Source organism: Trichechus manatus, unplaced genomic scaffold, assembly GCF_000243295.1.
Source record: "Trichechus manatus latirostris isolate Lorelei unplaced genomic scaffold, TriManLat1.0 scaffold00284, whole genome shotgun sequence".
NCBI classification, from domain to species: Eukaryota; Metazoa; Chordata; class Mammalia; order Sirenia; family Trichechidae; genus Trichechus; species Trichechus manatus.
Genome location: NW_004444220.1, coordinates 370850 through 385223, shown reverse-complemented (window position 1 = coordinate 385223; position 14374 = coordinate 370850). Strand labels below are relative to the sequence as shown.

Below are 14374 nucleotides of genomic sequence, written 5' to 3'. Positions count from 1 at the left end.
TTATTTTAAAAGAAAAATATATTGTAATTTTGACATTAAAATGTACATGCTTGTAAAATTTCTAACTATAGAAATATATAAAGTGAAAATAGCCTAGGATCTCCCTATAACTAATGTCTGTTTCACACATAGGATTAAAGATTGTTTATCTCATATAACTAGCCATTTTTAAAAAACATAATGCATATTATTTTATTGTAATATCATAACACATTTGACCAGTTCTGTGTAAAGACACTGATTGTATTTTTTTAATAATAATTTTATATATGTGTATTTTTGCATACTTATCTGATTATTTGCTTAGTCCACGTCTCTAGATGATGCATTTCTAAATAAAGGTGAACACATTTAAAATGTTGACCGTATTTTCAAATAACTGTAAAAGGATTATAACAATTCACAGCATGAAAGTGCATTTTGTCATCTCCCTGACAATGGTAAGGTTTATCATTATTTTTCATCTTTGCCAACATAAGCTAAAAATGGAATCTCATTGTTTTAATATCAATTTCATTGATTGCTAGTGAGTTTGATCATTCTTTTTTATGTCTGTTGTCCATTTGCACTTCTTTTGTAAAACGCAAGCTCTTGGCCAGTCTTCTCTCCTTCCCCCCGTTGGAGGGTGTTCCTCTTTTCCTTCTTGCTTTGTCAGAGTTCTTTATTATTCCTTTTATGTCTTTTGCATAGGCTCTGTTCCATTCAGGCTTTTCATCTTTGATTCCGACTCAGAGCGATCCCATAGGGTTTCCAAGGCTGTAAATCTGTATGGAAGTCAACTGCCAAATCTTTCTCCACTGGAGCAGCCGGTGGTTTCGAACCTCTGACCTTTTGGTTAGCAGTCAAGGCGTTAACCACTGCGCCACCGAGGCTCCTTTTACTGCCTTACAGACTGCTAATACATATTCTCCATTTGTCTTCTAATGTCCTTTACAGACACTTATTTCCTTCTCTCTCTCCCTCCCTCCCCCCTTCCACTCTTCTCTTCTCTCTCTCCCTTTTTCCCCATCTCCTTCCGTCCGTCTCAGCCCCTCTCTCCCCTTTCGTACTGAAGTTTTTAATTTTGACCAAGTCAATTCCAGCAATCTGGGCCTGGCGCCGTCAACAGCGGGGCGGGGAGGCGGGCGCAGAGCTGGGGGAGGGGAAGGGGCGGGGAGGAGCGGGCGGAGCGGCTTGCAGGAGTTGCTGGGAGTGCGCGCGGTCGGATCACAAGGCGGTTGCGGAGGCTCAGAGCCTTAAGCCCGGATATCTCGGCCCACGGCCTACGCCAGCCCTCTCACCACCGGAGGACCAGGAAACCGCAGCCTTCATCTCAGAGGTACGGTGCTAAGCGCTCCCCACACGGCCAGGCCCAGCCTGCTGTGGCGGCGCCTCTTTCCTCCTTCCCTCGCTCTCTCGCTCACCAGCCCGCGCCTTCCCTGCCTGCCTGCGTCACCGCGGCCGCCATGGCTGAGAACGGCGAGAGCAACGGCCCCCCGCACCCCTCCCGCGGCCCTGCTGCGGCCCAAGGCTCGGCTGCTGCCCCGGCCGAACCCAAAATCATCAAAGTCACTGTGAAGACCCCCAAAGAGAAAGAGGAGTTCGCTGTGCCCGAGAATAGCTCGGTCCAGCAGTTTAAGGAAGCGATTTCGAAACGCTTCAAATCCCAAACCGACCAGCTAGTGTTGATTTTTGCCGGAAAAATCTTAAAAGATCAAGATACCTTGATCCAGCACGGCATCCATGATGGACTGACTGTTCACCTTGTCATCAAAAGCCAGAACCGACCTCAGGGCCAGTCCACGCAGCCTAGCAATGCCGCGGGAACTAATACCACCACGGCATCGACTCCCAGGAGTAACTCCACACCGATTTCCACAAATAGCAACCCATTTGGGTTGGGGAACCTGGGAGGACTTGCAAGCCTTAGCAGCCTGGGTTTGAGCTCGACCAACTTCTCTGAGCTCCAGAGCCAGATGCAGCAGCAGCTCATGTCCAGCCCTGAGATGATGATCCAAATCATGGAAAATCCCTTTGTTCAGAGCATGCTTTCGAATCCCGATCTGATGAGGCAGCTCATTATGGCCAATCCGCAGATGCAACAGTTGATTCAGAGAAACCCAGAAATAAGTCACCTGCTTAACAACCCAGATATAATGAGGCAGACCCTCGAAATCGCCAGGAATCCAGCCATGATGCAAGAAATGATGAGAAATCAAGACCTGGCTCTGAGCAATCTCGAAAGCATCCCAGGTGGCTACAATGCTCTAAGGCGCATGTACACTGACATTCAAGAGCCTATGCTAAATGCTGCACAAGAGCAGTTTGGGGGTAATCCGTTTGCCTCGGTGGGGAGCAGTTCCTCCTCTGGGGAGGGTACACAGCCTTCCCGCACAGAAAATCGAGATCCACTACCCAACCCATGGGCGCCACCACCGGCTACTCAGAGTTCTGCGACCACCAGTACGACTACGAGCAGTGGGAGTGGATCTGGCAGTAGCTCCAGCAGTACTACTGGGAACACCGTGGCTGCAGCCAGTTATGTCGCCAGCGTCTTCAGTACCCCGGGAATGCAGAGCCTGCTGCAACAGATAACTGAAAACCCCCAGCTGATCCAGAATATGCTGTCTGCACCCTACATGAGAAGCATGATGCAGTCTCTGAGCCAGAATCCAGATCTGGCTGCACAGATGATGCTGAATAACCCACTGTTTGCTGCAAATCCGCAGCTGCAGGAGCAGATGCGTCCACAACTCCCAGCTTTCCTGCAGCAGATGCAGAATCCAGATACACTGTCAGCCATGTCAAACCCAAGAGCAATGCAAGCTTTAATGCAGATCCAACAGGGGCTACAGACATTAGCCACAGAAGCACCTGGCCTCATTCCAAGCTTCACTCCAGGGGTGGGGGTGGGGGTGCTGGGAACCGCCATAGGCCCGGTAGGCCCAGTCACTCCCATAGGCCCCATAAGCCCCATAGTCCCATTTACCCCCATAGGCCCCATTGGGCCTATAGGACCCACTGGCCCCGCAGGTCCCCCTGGCTCCACTGGCTCCAGCGGCCCTGCTGGCTCTGCTGGCCACACTGGGTCCACGGTGTCTAGCTCTGCACCCAGTGAAACCACGAGTCCAACATCAGAATCTGGACCCAGCCAGCAGTTCATCCAGCAAATGGTGCAGGCTCTGGCTGGAGCAAATACTCCACAGCTGCCAAATCCAGAAGTCAGATTTCAGCAACAACTGGAACAGCTCAACGCAATGGGGTTTTTAAACCGTGAAGCAAACTTGCAGGCCCTTATAGCAACAGGAGGCGACATCAATGCAGCCATTGAGAGGCTGCTGGGCTCCCAGCCATCGTAATTACGTTTCTGTACCTTGAAAAAAATGTATCTTATTTTTGATAATGGCTCTTAAATCTTTAAACACACACACCCCCGTGCTTTACTTTCATTTTAATTCTTTTTAAATCTGTCTAGTTATAAATCTAATATGATGCATTTTAAGGTGGAGTCCCTTCCCTTTCCTTCCCTTCCTTTCTTCCTTCCGTTTCCTTCCTTCTCCATTGTGAATGATGAGAATCAATACTGTTTCGCTCAAAAGTGCTGCATGCAAACACTTCTCTTTACTCTGCATTTATTGTGGTTTTTGGAAACAGGTATCAGCCGTCAGAATTGAGTGAACAAGTTTTGTTCTACAAATGTCCAGTTTATTTGCATTTTAACATTAGTCTATGATAGTAATTTAATGTAGAACGAACATATTAGAAGCAAATTATTTGAAGCACTCTAATTTGTGGTATAATATTGCTTATTGTGAGTTTGGCATGTATTTTTGCTAGCAAAATGCTGTAAGATTTATACCACTTTTTTTGCTATATTTGTACACAGTACAGTAAGCGCAGTTGGAACTGTGCATCTTTTAGAAACATTACAATAGACTGAGCAGAATACATGTAACCAAAATGAGAAAGAATAAAATAAGTATTTCTGAAACTACTTCTCCCAGTTTTGTAGAATCTTACAGCATCTTTGATAAACTCAGTGAAAATGTTGGCTAGGCAAGTTCAGTTAAAATATAGTAGAAATGTTTATTCTGATTATCTGTAAGTATACATTTAATTGTACAGAAAACTTTCAGTGTAACATTGTGTCAGCATTTGCAGATTGTATCTGATCTTAATCTTCGTGCAACCTGAAGGATCAGTGTAGTAATGCCAGGAAAGTGCTTTTTACGTAAGGCTTTTCTTCTCAGCTTCTCCCATAAAGAGACCCTAATATGCATTTTGATTTGTAATTGGAAATATAACTTTCCCTGAAAGTGTCATGTGATGTTTGAATTACTTCTAACTGTTATGTATAAAGGAAACTGTATCTTCTGCCTTTATCAGTTATTTCTCTTGTGCACAGGGAAAATGCATAAAAAATGACTAAAAAAATAATAAAATAATAAAAAAATGGATAAATCTTTTCATTTTTGCCTTCTGGCCTTAGGACCACATTTTGAAGGATTGCCCCACCTCAAGAGTATGTAAATTTTATCCTGTATTTCTTTTTCTAACTTACCATTTTATTTAAAAAAAATTTTGCCATCTGGAATTATTTTGATGTGTCAAACCAGCCTATTGCCATCTAGTTGATTCTGAGTTATAGCGACCCTGTAGGACAGTAGAACTGACCCCATAGGGTTTCCAAGCCTGTAATCTTCACAGACTGCTACATCTTTCTCACTCAGAGTGGCTGGTGGGTTCAAACCACCCACCTTTTGGTTAGCAGCTGAGCGTTTAACCAGTGCACCACCAGGGCCCCTGATGTATAGATTTAGGTATTCTAACTTTTTTTCCCCAAAGGATTAGCCTGTTGTTAGCCAGTAGTTCATCTTCCTCCATTTGAAATTTTATTTGTATATATATGTACATTTAATAAACTTTATATAAAGCGTATATATATATATATACACATACTCCATTCTGTGTTTGTATTCTCTTCAGTATCACTGAACTACCTATTGTAGCTGGAGTACATCAGCCTGTAGTTATTATGTTAGAAGTAGGACTTCATATCTTAAGGCAAGTCCTCCTATTGATTACTTTTTTTTTCATAATTTTCTGATGATCCTGATGTTTATTTTAACAGATAAACTTTACAGTTAATAAATTCCCCCTCCCAAAACAAAAATAAATTGGGAATTTGGTTGAGATTGCCTCAAATTGATATGATGTTGAGAACAGAGTTGCAGTTCTTTCCAGAAACACAGTATGTTGCCTCCTTTTTAAAAAGCTTTTCACATGCTTCAAGAAAGTTTTAAGTCCTGTATAATTTGTGATAAGTGTATTCCTAGGTAATTATGGACACAGAGGAAACACATATTGATACTGCAAGTGGGAGCTCTTAGTGTGTTAGGTATATGGTCATGGTTGGAGAGGAATTTATTCTCATATATTAAAATTAGACTATTAAAATATTAATATAAAATAGTAATTTCAAAGGTATTTAGTTGATCCTTTTGGGTTTTCCTAATAGGCAATCATATCAATGATAAGTTATAATAATATCTTCTTTGTAAAATGTATAACAGTTTCTGACTGCATGGGTTAAAGACTTGCAGAATAGTGCTAAATAATAAAGATGACAGTGGCATCCTTATCTTTTTCTCATTTTAACCAGAATATGTTTGCTGCATCAATTCCAAATTGTGTTTTGTGAAACATTCTTCTGAGAGATGGTCAAGTAATTAAGTTTGAAAAATGCTGTATGCCATAGTCTTTGAGATTTATTGTACAATAAATGTTGGCTAGTATTTTTTTATGAGTAAGTTCTTCAGTTAAAAAAAAGAAAAACTGTTCAACTTTTTAACTCAGCATTTCCCAAACTTATTTGAGTAAAGAACCACTTTTTTTTGTTTTAAACACACCCAGTAACATTTGGCCTACCACTGTTCCTCAGAAAACCAGCTTAGGAAATGGTGATTTATTATTTCACTGCTATATGATGCTGGGTGTTTGAGATAATCACAGAGACAAAGTCTGCCATAATAAATTTTAAAATTTTAATGAAATGGATTTTATAGGAAAATAGTAAAATCAGCCAGAGGCATAAAGAATAGCAATAAGCTGATAACCATAGGCAAAACTGACTGTTGTCTGAGGCCTGGCCCAGTTTAGCAGGTGAATTAATTTCAAACGTTCAAGGAACAGAAGTCTTAATTTGCTTTGCCAAATGTTTAACTATTTTTTAATCTATTTTTGTTTTCTCCCTGAAAAGAGCCAAGTCTTTAATTTATTAATTCTAATGTTTTTCCACTTTCTAGCTCATTAATTTTTGTTTGTAACTTTATTTTGGCCTCTTCTTTATCGCTTTTAACTGCTCTTCCTCCATCCTTTGCATAATGTAGTTTTCACCTATTATGTTCCAGGCTCTTCTTCCAGGCTCTGTTGTTGTTGTTTGGTTTTCTTCATCTACTATTTATCCATGATTTATTCATCAGTGAGTCAAAAAAGGTATCTATAACCTGCTACCCATTCCCTCCAATAAGAGAGTGGAGGTGATTCTCGTATCTTGTCACTGTTTACTTGGTTGTCACCCCTTCCCTAGGCCTACACTGGACAGCTGGGTGGTGTAAGTTTATATTGTTGGCTGTTGGGCCTAGGAGGGTGAGGTAGTAGGGAGTGAGGGCCAAGAGCAACCGCAGTAAGAAGACTTCACTCGTAGGCAGCTTTCCACATTTGTCTTTTGACAGCTACTTCAGGTATGTGCTATATGAACTCTCACAACCTGTGTGTGTGGTTGGGGTGGGGGTGGGGGTTGATATACAACGTTAAAACAAGACCTGCTGCTTTAGTAAAGAAAACTCTTGTATCAAGTGGAGACAACCATGTAAATCACTTCAGGAGACACCTGTGATTGGATTTGGCTGAGCTTGCCCACTGAGAGGGGGCAGCCTGCTCCAAGTGCTATTGATTTTCAGTGTCAAGATAGCAATAAGTGGAATGATTCCTGTCAGAACCTAGCCCAGTGATTGGGGTTAGGGTGTCAGGAGAGCCATTTGGCCTGGGTCTGCAATTTATGAAGGGACTCAAGTTCACACTTTTGACATTATTCCCAAATGTGTTGATAACTCCAGCCATAGAGCCAGACTGACCAGATGGAAAGATGTTCGTACAGCTTCAATGTAAAAATTGTAAATTATGTGGCAATTTTGATAACCCTAATTTGATATTATTTTACTTCAAAAGTATACTGGGAAGCTTAAATAAAATGTAACCTCTAGTAAGAGAGGTTCTCATTCCAGTCTTTTCCATTGCCCGCCCCCACCTCCAGTCTTTGCTTCTTCAAACTAGATAGTGGGTTTCTGCCAGGATTTTCTCGATTTGTCAGGATATCACAGAGTTTTCTCGGTAAAGGTGGTATCCTTCAATATAGCTCCATCAGCATCATGTCTTGCAGATATTCCTTGAACATTGTGCTGCCCTCATGGCTTGTACAGGTTTCCCTCGATTTTTGTTTTCCTGGGACAATTTCTGTTGGTTTGTGGGAGGAACAGCAAAAATTGGAGACCGGTTATGCTGCCGTCTTCCCATAGGTCTGTTAGGAGACTCAGGTAAAAGCAATTTTCTAAAAATAGGAGAAGCATGATTTGGCAGATGTCAGACAGGAGCCACCCCAAAGTGCAAGCTTCATCAGGTGGTGTATGCACTTGCCTATGCTTTCTACACTTTGATGATAGATAAAAACCCTAAACCAACAAATTCAGAAGTTTGGGTAAGCTACCCTTATGAGTTTTTTTTTTTTTTTTTTTTTGGCCCAACATACATATACTGCAGCTCTGGATGTACAGAGGCACCTGAACACAGATCTGGGATCTCTAAAACAGCACTTCCAAAATCCAACTACAGAACTTCTTGATCCAATGTATAAATTAGCAAACTTAAGGTAATTTCAGGAAAAATTCTATAATTCATTATTAAAAGGATACTGATAAACAAGAAAGAAAGAAAAAAAGATGATTACTGAGCCCTAGCATGGATTTCACTAGATTGTCTTGTCAAACTAAATCAATTTTTCTGTTACACTGGGATAACAATAATAGCAAACGTGTATTCACTGTTATGTTCAATTTTCATAACAACCTTGTAGGGTAATGCTGTTATATTCCTCAGTTTACAGATGAGGAAACAGGTTTAAAGAGGTTAAGTAACTTGTCCAGCTTTGCGATTTCAGAGTGCAACCAGGACAATATACTGCCTCCCCATGATTCTGTCTCTTAATCTATCATAGAGATTTTATAATAAATTCATACTAGCTGGCCTTCCAGGTGTTGTTCAGGAGTCACATTAAAAACCCACTGTCGTCAAGTCCATTCTAACTCTTAGCGACCCTATAGGACAGAGTAGAACTGCCCCATAGGGTTTTGAAAGCTGTAAATCTTTACGGGAGCAGACTGCCACATCTTTCTCCCACGGAGTGGCTGGTTGAGTTTGAATTGCCAGCCTTTTGGTTAGCAGCCAAGCATTTAACCACTGCACCACCAGGGCTCCTTAGGAGACACATTAGCTGTTGTTAAACAAATACATCTCTGCTGCTGTTCACCTTGGAGTGGATTATGTATAAGTGCACATGTCAGAAGCTTTGTCACAAATCAATAACTGCAATTTGGAGTTTGCCTTTTTGACTTTCAAGTTTGTGGCTAATACTTAAAACTGCCCTTCAATGCATCTGTCCACAGTGGCCTAATACATATGTCTCCGAATTGGCAATCACATGGGCCACTTGTGCTTCAGCTGCTCTGGAGGATGCCTGTTGTTGAGCGGTCTCCAAGACTCAGAAGGCAATAAACATTGTAAACCTCATGAAAGCATTTGACAGTTTCTTAGAATGTCCTTGAGAATAAAATGGAGTAATATGAGCTAGATAATAATGATAAGACAGTAGGTGGGTTAGTAATTTGAATTAACAGTGTTAAACAATGGATCGATCAACATGCACAGAGGTTTCCAACCTCAGCCCTGTCCCACTGAAGTTATTTTTCAGTGACTAGCATGAAAACAAACGAGAATACTCATCCTATTGCAAATCATATAGGCAGAACAAATGCACTGGATGGGTCTAATATGATCCAAAAAATTCTTAGGAGGCAGAGAAAAAAATAGCCACTTCTGGTAGGATTGTTTGCAGGATCAAATATAAAGTTCTGCACTTAATATCAAAAGTTCAGTTACCAAGGGTAAGTGGTTATATGGTTATTCAATATGAGTCAGCCATGTGAAGTTACAACATGCACACAAATGTAATGAAATGTTAGGCTCTGTTAATAGAGACATGATGTCCAGAACAAGGAAGACCTTAATAATATTTTATTCTCTACTTGATAGTTTATGTTGGGAGATATGGGTCATTTCAGAGTGCCTCAATTAAGACAGACAACCTGGAAAGCGACCAGGATGGTAACTCGTTTGAAAACAGATACAGGAAAGAAATTATTGAAAGGGTCAAGAATGCTTTAGTCTAAAGATTGCAGACTGTAGATGTTTTCTTCAAATAATTGAAGGCCTATCAAGTAGAAGAGGGGTAACATTCACTTGGAGTGGCTCCAGAAGGCAGATCAATTCAGATGTTACAAGAAGTCAGAATTTTGGCCTACTCTTAGAAACAGGTTAGCAGTTGAAGAGGCCCTCCTCACTGGAGCTGTTTAAGCTGAAGCCCACTTGGCAGAAATGTTCAAGAATGGTTTTATGGATTAAGTATAATTTTGAATTAGAAGACCTCTAAGATTCCTGGGTCCCCGTGTGACACAAACCATGCAAATGGTTAAGTGCTCCACTACTGGCTGAAATGTTGGCTGTTTGAATCTACTCAGAGATGCCTTGGAAGTCAAGTCTGTCCATCTGCTTCTGAAATTTCACAGCCTTGAAAACCCTGTGGAGCAGTTCTACTCTGCACACATGGGGTTGCCTTGAATCAGAATTGACTCAAAGGCAACTAAAACAATAAAAGATTCCTTCCAAATCTTATATTCTCCCAATATACTTTCCCCTGTAGTTACAAGATCTGGGGTCAAAGTTGTTCCAGAATAAAGTCATGTTTCAAAATTTCTATCCTGCATTTCCTGGTTTGGTAAACAGCATCTCAGTAGTAAACTGCATACATCTTAGTTGACACATAAGATCTAGGTAATTTCAATATTCATTTAATCTATTGATGCTGCATGTGGGAAAAGGACCCAAACGACAAGATTTTAAACAGAATGTTACAAAGTGCTGAGGGCTTGGGGGAGAAAATAGGAGGGATGCCTGAGGTCAAAAGATTCTGTTTGAGGTTGAGGGTTATCAGGGTACTCTCACCTTCTGTTTCTCTTGATAATAGTCCCCTGTCCCCTGTTATTCGCAGTGGTTGTTAAAGGAAGGAGCTGAAACTGAGAAGAGAATGTAAGATGTGATGGCCAGGGGTATTTATAAAAATTTTATATGTAATTTTTTAGTCAAATGATTCTTTGGGAGCAAAAACATGTTCGTCCCTTGCCTTACATGACATCCAAGTGGGTGTCCTTACATCAAAGTACCTTAAGATTCTAAGTCACTATGCTTTATCTTCTTTGTAAACTGCCCCAAGATTCCAAAGGGTATGGAGAAGAGCATCCTGCAATCAGTGACAGACTGAAGCACACATCAGCTTCCTTACTCGAGGAATGTGAATTGAATCTGAAATATGTGTGTAAGTGGTGTGTGTGTGTATGTAAACTGGTTTTGCCAGCTAAATCAAGGTCCTCTCCACATACTCTTATACTGATGACCTGTCCTCATCCAGTCATCCATTCTCTGTGTAGATATTTTTCCTTGTCATGGGCCTTAAACTGAGTTGCCACATATCATGTGACCAGAGGGAAATTATCTCAGCCTTGTTTCTTCACTAACAGGCTTGCTCCCATTTCTGGATCCATTCCTATGTCAAAATGGTTTTAGCCTCAATGACTTTTTTTAAAAATAAATTTTAAAAAATTTAAAACAGTTTTTAGCTTTACAGAAAATTTTTGAAGATAGTACAGAAAGTACCCATATACCCCACACAAAGTTTCCCCTATTATTAACTTCTTATATTAGTATGGTACATTTGTTACAATTACTGAAGCAATATTGATATATTATTATTAACTAAAGTCTGTACTTCATTTAGATTTCTTTATTATTTACCTAATGTTCTTTATGTGTTCTAGCATCTCATCTAGGGTACTTCATTACATTTTGTCATTTAGTCTCCTTAGGCTATTTTGGCTGTGGCAGTTTCTCAGACTTTCCTTGTTTTTGATGACCTTGAGAGTTTTGAGGAGTACTGGTGAGGTATTTTGTGAGATGTCCCTCAATTGGGATTTGTCTGATGTTTTTCTTATGATTACACTGGCGTTATGGATTTTTTGGAGGAAGACTGCAGAGGCAAATTTCCATTTTCATCACATCATATCAAGAAATACTATCAGCATGACTTATCATTGTTGATGCTGACCTTGATCACCTGGCTAGAGGTAGTATTTGTCAGGTTTATCCATTGTGAAATTACTCTTTTCTACCTCTTTTCAATACTGTACTCTGGAAGGAATGTACTATGTGTAACCCACAGTTAAGGAATGATAGTTATAAAAATGGCTTGGCAGAGGTGCCTGACCTCCTCCAACTTCAAGAGAGGGAGAGAGAAATATTGTCAGCATCAACAGCCCAAGGCTGATTTCTATGAAGCAGAAGTCAGACATACCTCCACTCTCCAACCTTTTCACCAATTCTGACACAAAAGCCAGCCCTCCCACAGCACCCTCTACTTCTCTGCTGGGTTTGATAAGTCACTGCAATGGCCACACAGAACTCACACAGCATACTCACAGTTATTGGGTTTATTAGGGAAGTAACAGGTTACAATTCAGGATCAGGAAGGACTCAGGATACAGGTCTTCGACCAGAACAGCTTCTTCTCAGCTGTGCCTGCAGGCAGGCCTCTCTCTGACCGTCAGCCTCTTGGCCCCTTGGCCCAGCTTCGGCCCTACTCGCGTAAGTGTTAAAAAGCTCTTTAGCTCCACCAGTAAGTGCCCGGGGGCTCCCCACTCCGCCAGGAAGCCTCCTGCTCGAAGGCGTTCAGCAGTCTCGCTTTGTGGGTCAGCACACCTACTGTAACTGCCTTGCTCTGGGCTGGGAAACCCACAGTGCCATCTTGTGCAGGAATCCTGGTTCTGCTGCTGCCGTTTCTCTGCTTCTGCTTCTCACTGTCTTGTGCTGTCTCTGGTGTTACAACTCTCTTTGTCTCCTAGGTCTAGGAGGCTCTCAGCACAGGAACTACAGGTCCAAAGGACACACTCCGCTTCTGTCTCTTCTTGGTGATAGTCAGGTACCCTTTCCACTTCAGGGATGGCTCATTTTAAGCCTGATGGGATGGCAAAACCGACTAATCCCGTTAGGATTCCATACACCTTATTTGCATGGTCCTGCCCCCACAAGGCTGCCATGCCTCTTATTTGCATTATTAGCAAGCTGCCCAATCTCCTTGGTGGGCCACAATCACCTTATTTACATAGTCCCACCTAATCATTTGGTGGGAGTTACAAGACCATGGTGAAAAAGGTCATATAAGAACGATCCATTGCACTGCAGGAATTATGCTCCATCTCCTAGGAGGCACAGTGTCTACATAAATTATTTGGAATTCTTCTGCATGGGAGATTTGTCTCTTCTCCACATTTATTTATTTGTTCAATCATTTACTTATATCAGTATAGACTCATTTAATACTTTGGCTGTAATACACTATTTTGTTGCTCAAATCGTTCCAGATTTGGCCATTGGCTTCTCTTTCAGGTTGCCCCCCAAGGCCTTTTGACATAACTTCATCTTTTTTTTTAAGCACTTCCTTACTTTCTGGTACCACAAGAGGCCCCAGACTCATCTTGTATATTTCCTGGCCCACTTCTTCTCCAAGGAGCCCTGGTTTCTTTTATTGGAGAATGATATTAGAAACCAAGATCTGGGCATTAGGCGTGTTCATTGCTACTGAGCTTTCATTGCTTCTAGGTCCTCTCAGCTGACAGAACAAGGAAATATATGTGTGTATACTAGCCCATATATATTCATACATATCTATAAATATTTCTAAATGTAACCATCTGTATGTATATTAAGCTAAACTTGAGTTCTTACTAATGATTTCAACTAAAATTCATTACCATATGGATCAATTAATAATCCATATGGATCATTCTAGCTTCCTCCCCTTGCTTACCTGTAACTGTCCACTCCAACAGTGAGAAACCTGGCTTCTACCACCTGCCACCTGTTTAGTTAATTATTCAACTCCAGGATATGTGTATAGAGATATGAGAATTGTTAACCTGTACCTGCATGGGTTTATCTACTTTATAAACTGGAGTACAGTCCTTATGTACAATTTTTTCTGCCTTTTGTCTTACAAACTTCATTTATTTGCAAATTTCTTAAGTCAGCACCTTTTCCCCCATGCCCTTCAGTGAGGTTGTTTCATACGTTTGTAATACAGATTGTTTTGTCATATTCTGCCTCCAACCTGCGATCTTCCAAATTGCTAAATTATTTTTAAAATTTTGCATACAATAAGTTTGACTCTTTGTGCTTTAAAAGTCTATAGCTTTCAACAAATGCATAGTGTCATGTATCCACCATTATAGTATCAAATAGAATAGTTGCATTGCCCAAAAAAATGCCCTGTGCTTTACCTGTTCGACTCCCTCCCCTGAGCCCCCAGCAACCGCTGAACTGTTTATCATTGCTGTAGTTTTGCCTTTTCCAGAATGTCATATAATTGAAATCATGCAGTATGTAGCCTTTGAAACTGGCTTCTTTCACATAGCAGGTTCCCATTCAACAATTTCTACATAAGTTATTCAGTGACATTGGTTACATTCTTCACAATGCGTGAACATTCTCATATTTCCATTCCGGTTGTTCTATTTCTATTAATCTAGTTTTCTTGCCCCTTATATTCTCATCTTTGTTTTAAAGTTATTGTTGACCTTTGGTCTCATGTAGGTGGCTTTTTAAAAGAATACAGTACTTACAGGTAATATTCATTATTTTTTTTAAACCAATTTGTTATTTAGATACAAGGTGACCTCAGGGGTTAGTTTTGGTTCAAGGTTTGAGGAATATCTTGGGACAATAATCTCGAGGAGTCCTCCAGTCTCAACCAGTCCAGTGGACCTGTTTTTTGTTTTGTATTTTTTAGGAATTTGAATTTGTGTTCCACATTTTCCTCCCATCCTATCAGGGTCCATTTATTGTGGCCCTGATTAAAATGGTCAGTAGTGGTAGCTGGGCACCATCTAGTTCTTCTGGTCTCAGGGTAGAAGAGACTGTGGTTCATGTAGACTATTTGTTCTGTAGACTAGTTTCT

At 40.9% G+C, this 14374-nt stretch overlaps 1 protein-coding gene across 2 annotated transcripts; it reads left to right on the top strand.

Annotated features, from left to right (window-relative positions):
* Positions 1 to 1214: 1214 nt before the first annotated feature.
* UBQLN2 (ubiquilin 2) lies at positions 1215 to 4682 on the top strand. Of its 2 annotated transcripts, XM_004390121.2 has the most exons (2): positions 1215 to 2804; positions 3159 to 4682. In XM_004390121.2, the coding sequence occupies exons 1-2, from the start codon at positions 1446 to 1448 to the stop codon at positions 3336 to 3338; spliced, it is 1539 nt and encodes a 512-aa protein (XP_004390178.1). In that variant the 5' UTR covers positions 1215 to 1445; the 3' UTR covers positions 3339 to 4682. The 2 variants fall into 2 exon arrangements, with proteins under 2 accessions (XP_004390178.1, XP_023580850.1); XM_023725082.1 differs by having other exon boundaries at positions 1446 to 4682.
* Positions 4683 to 14374: the final 9692 nt, after the last annotated feature.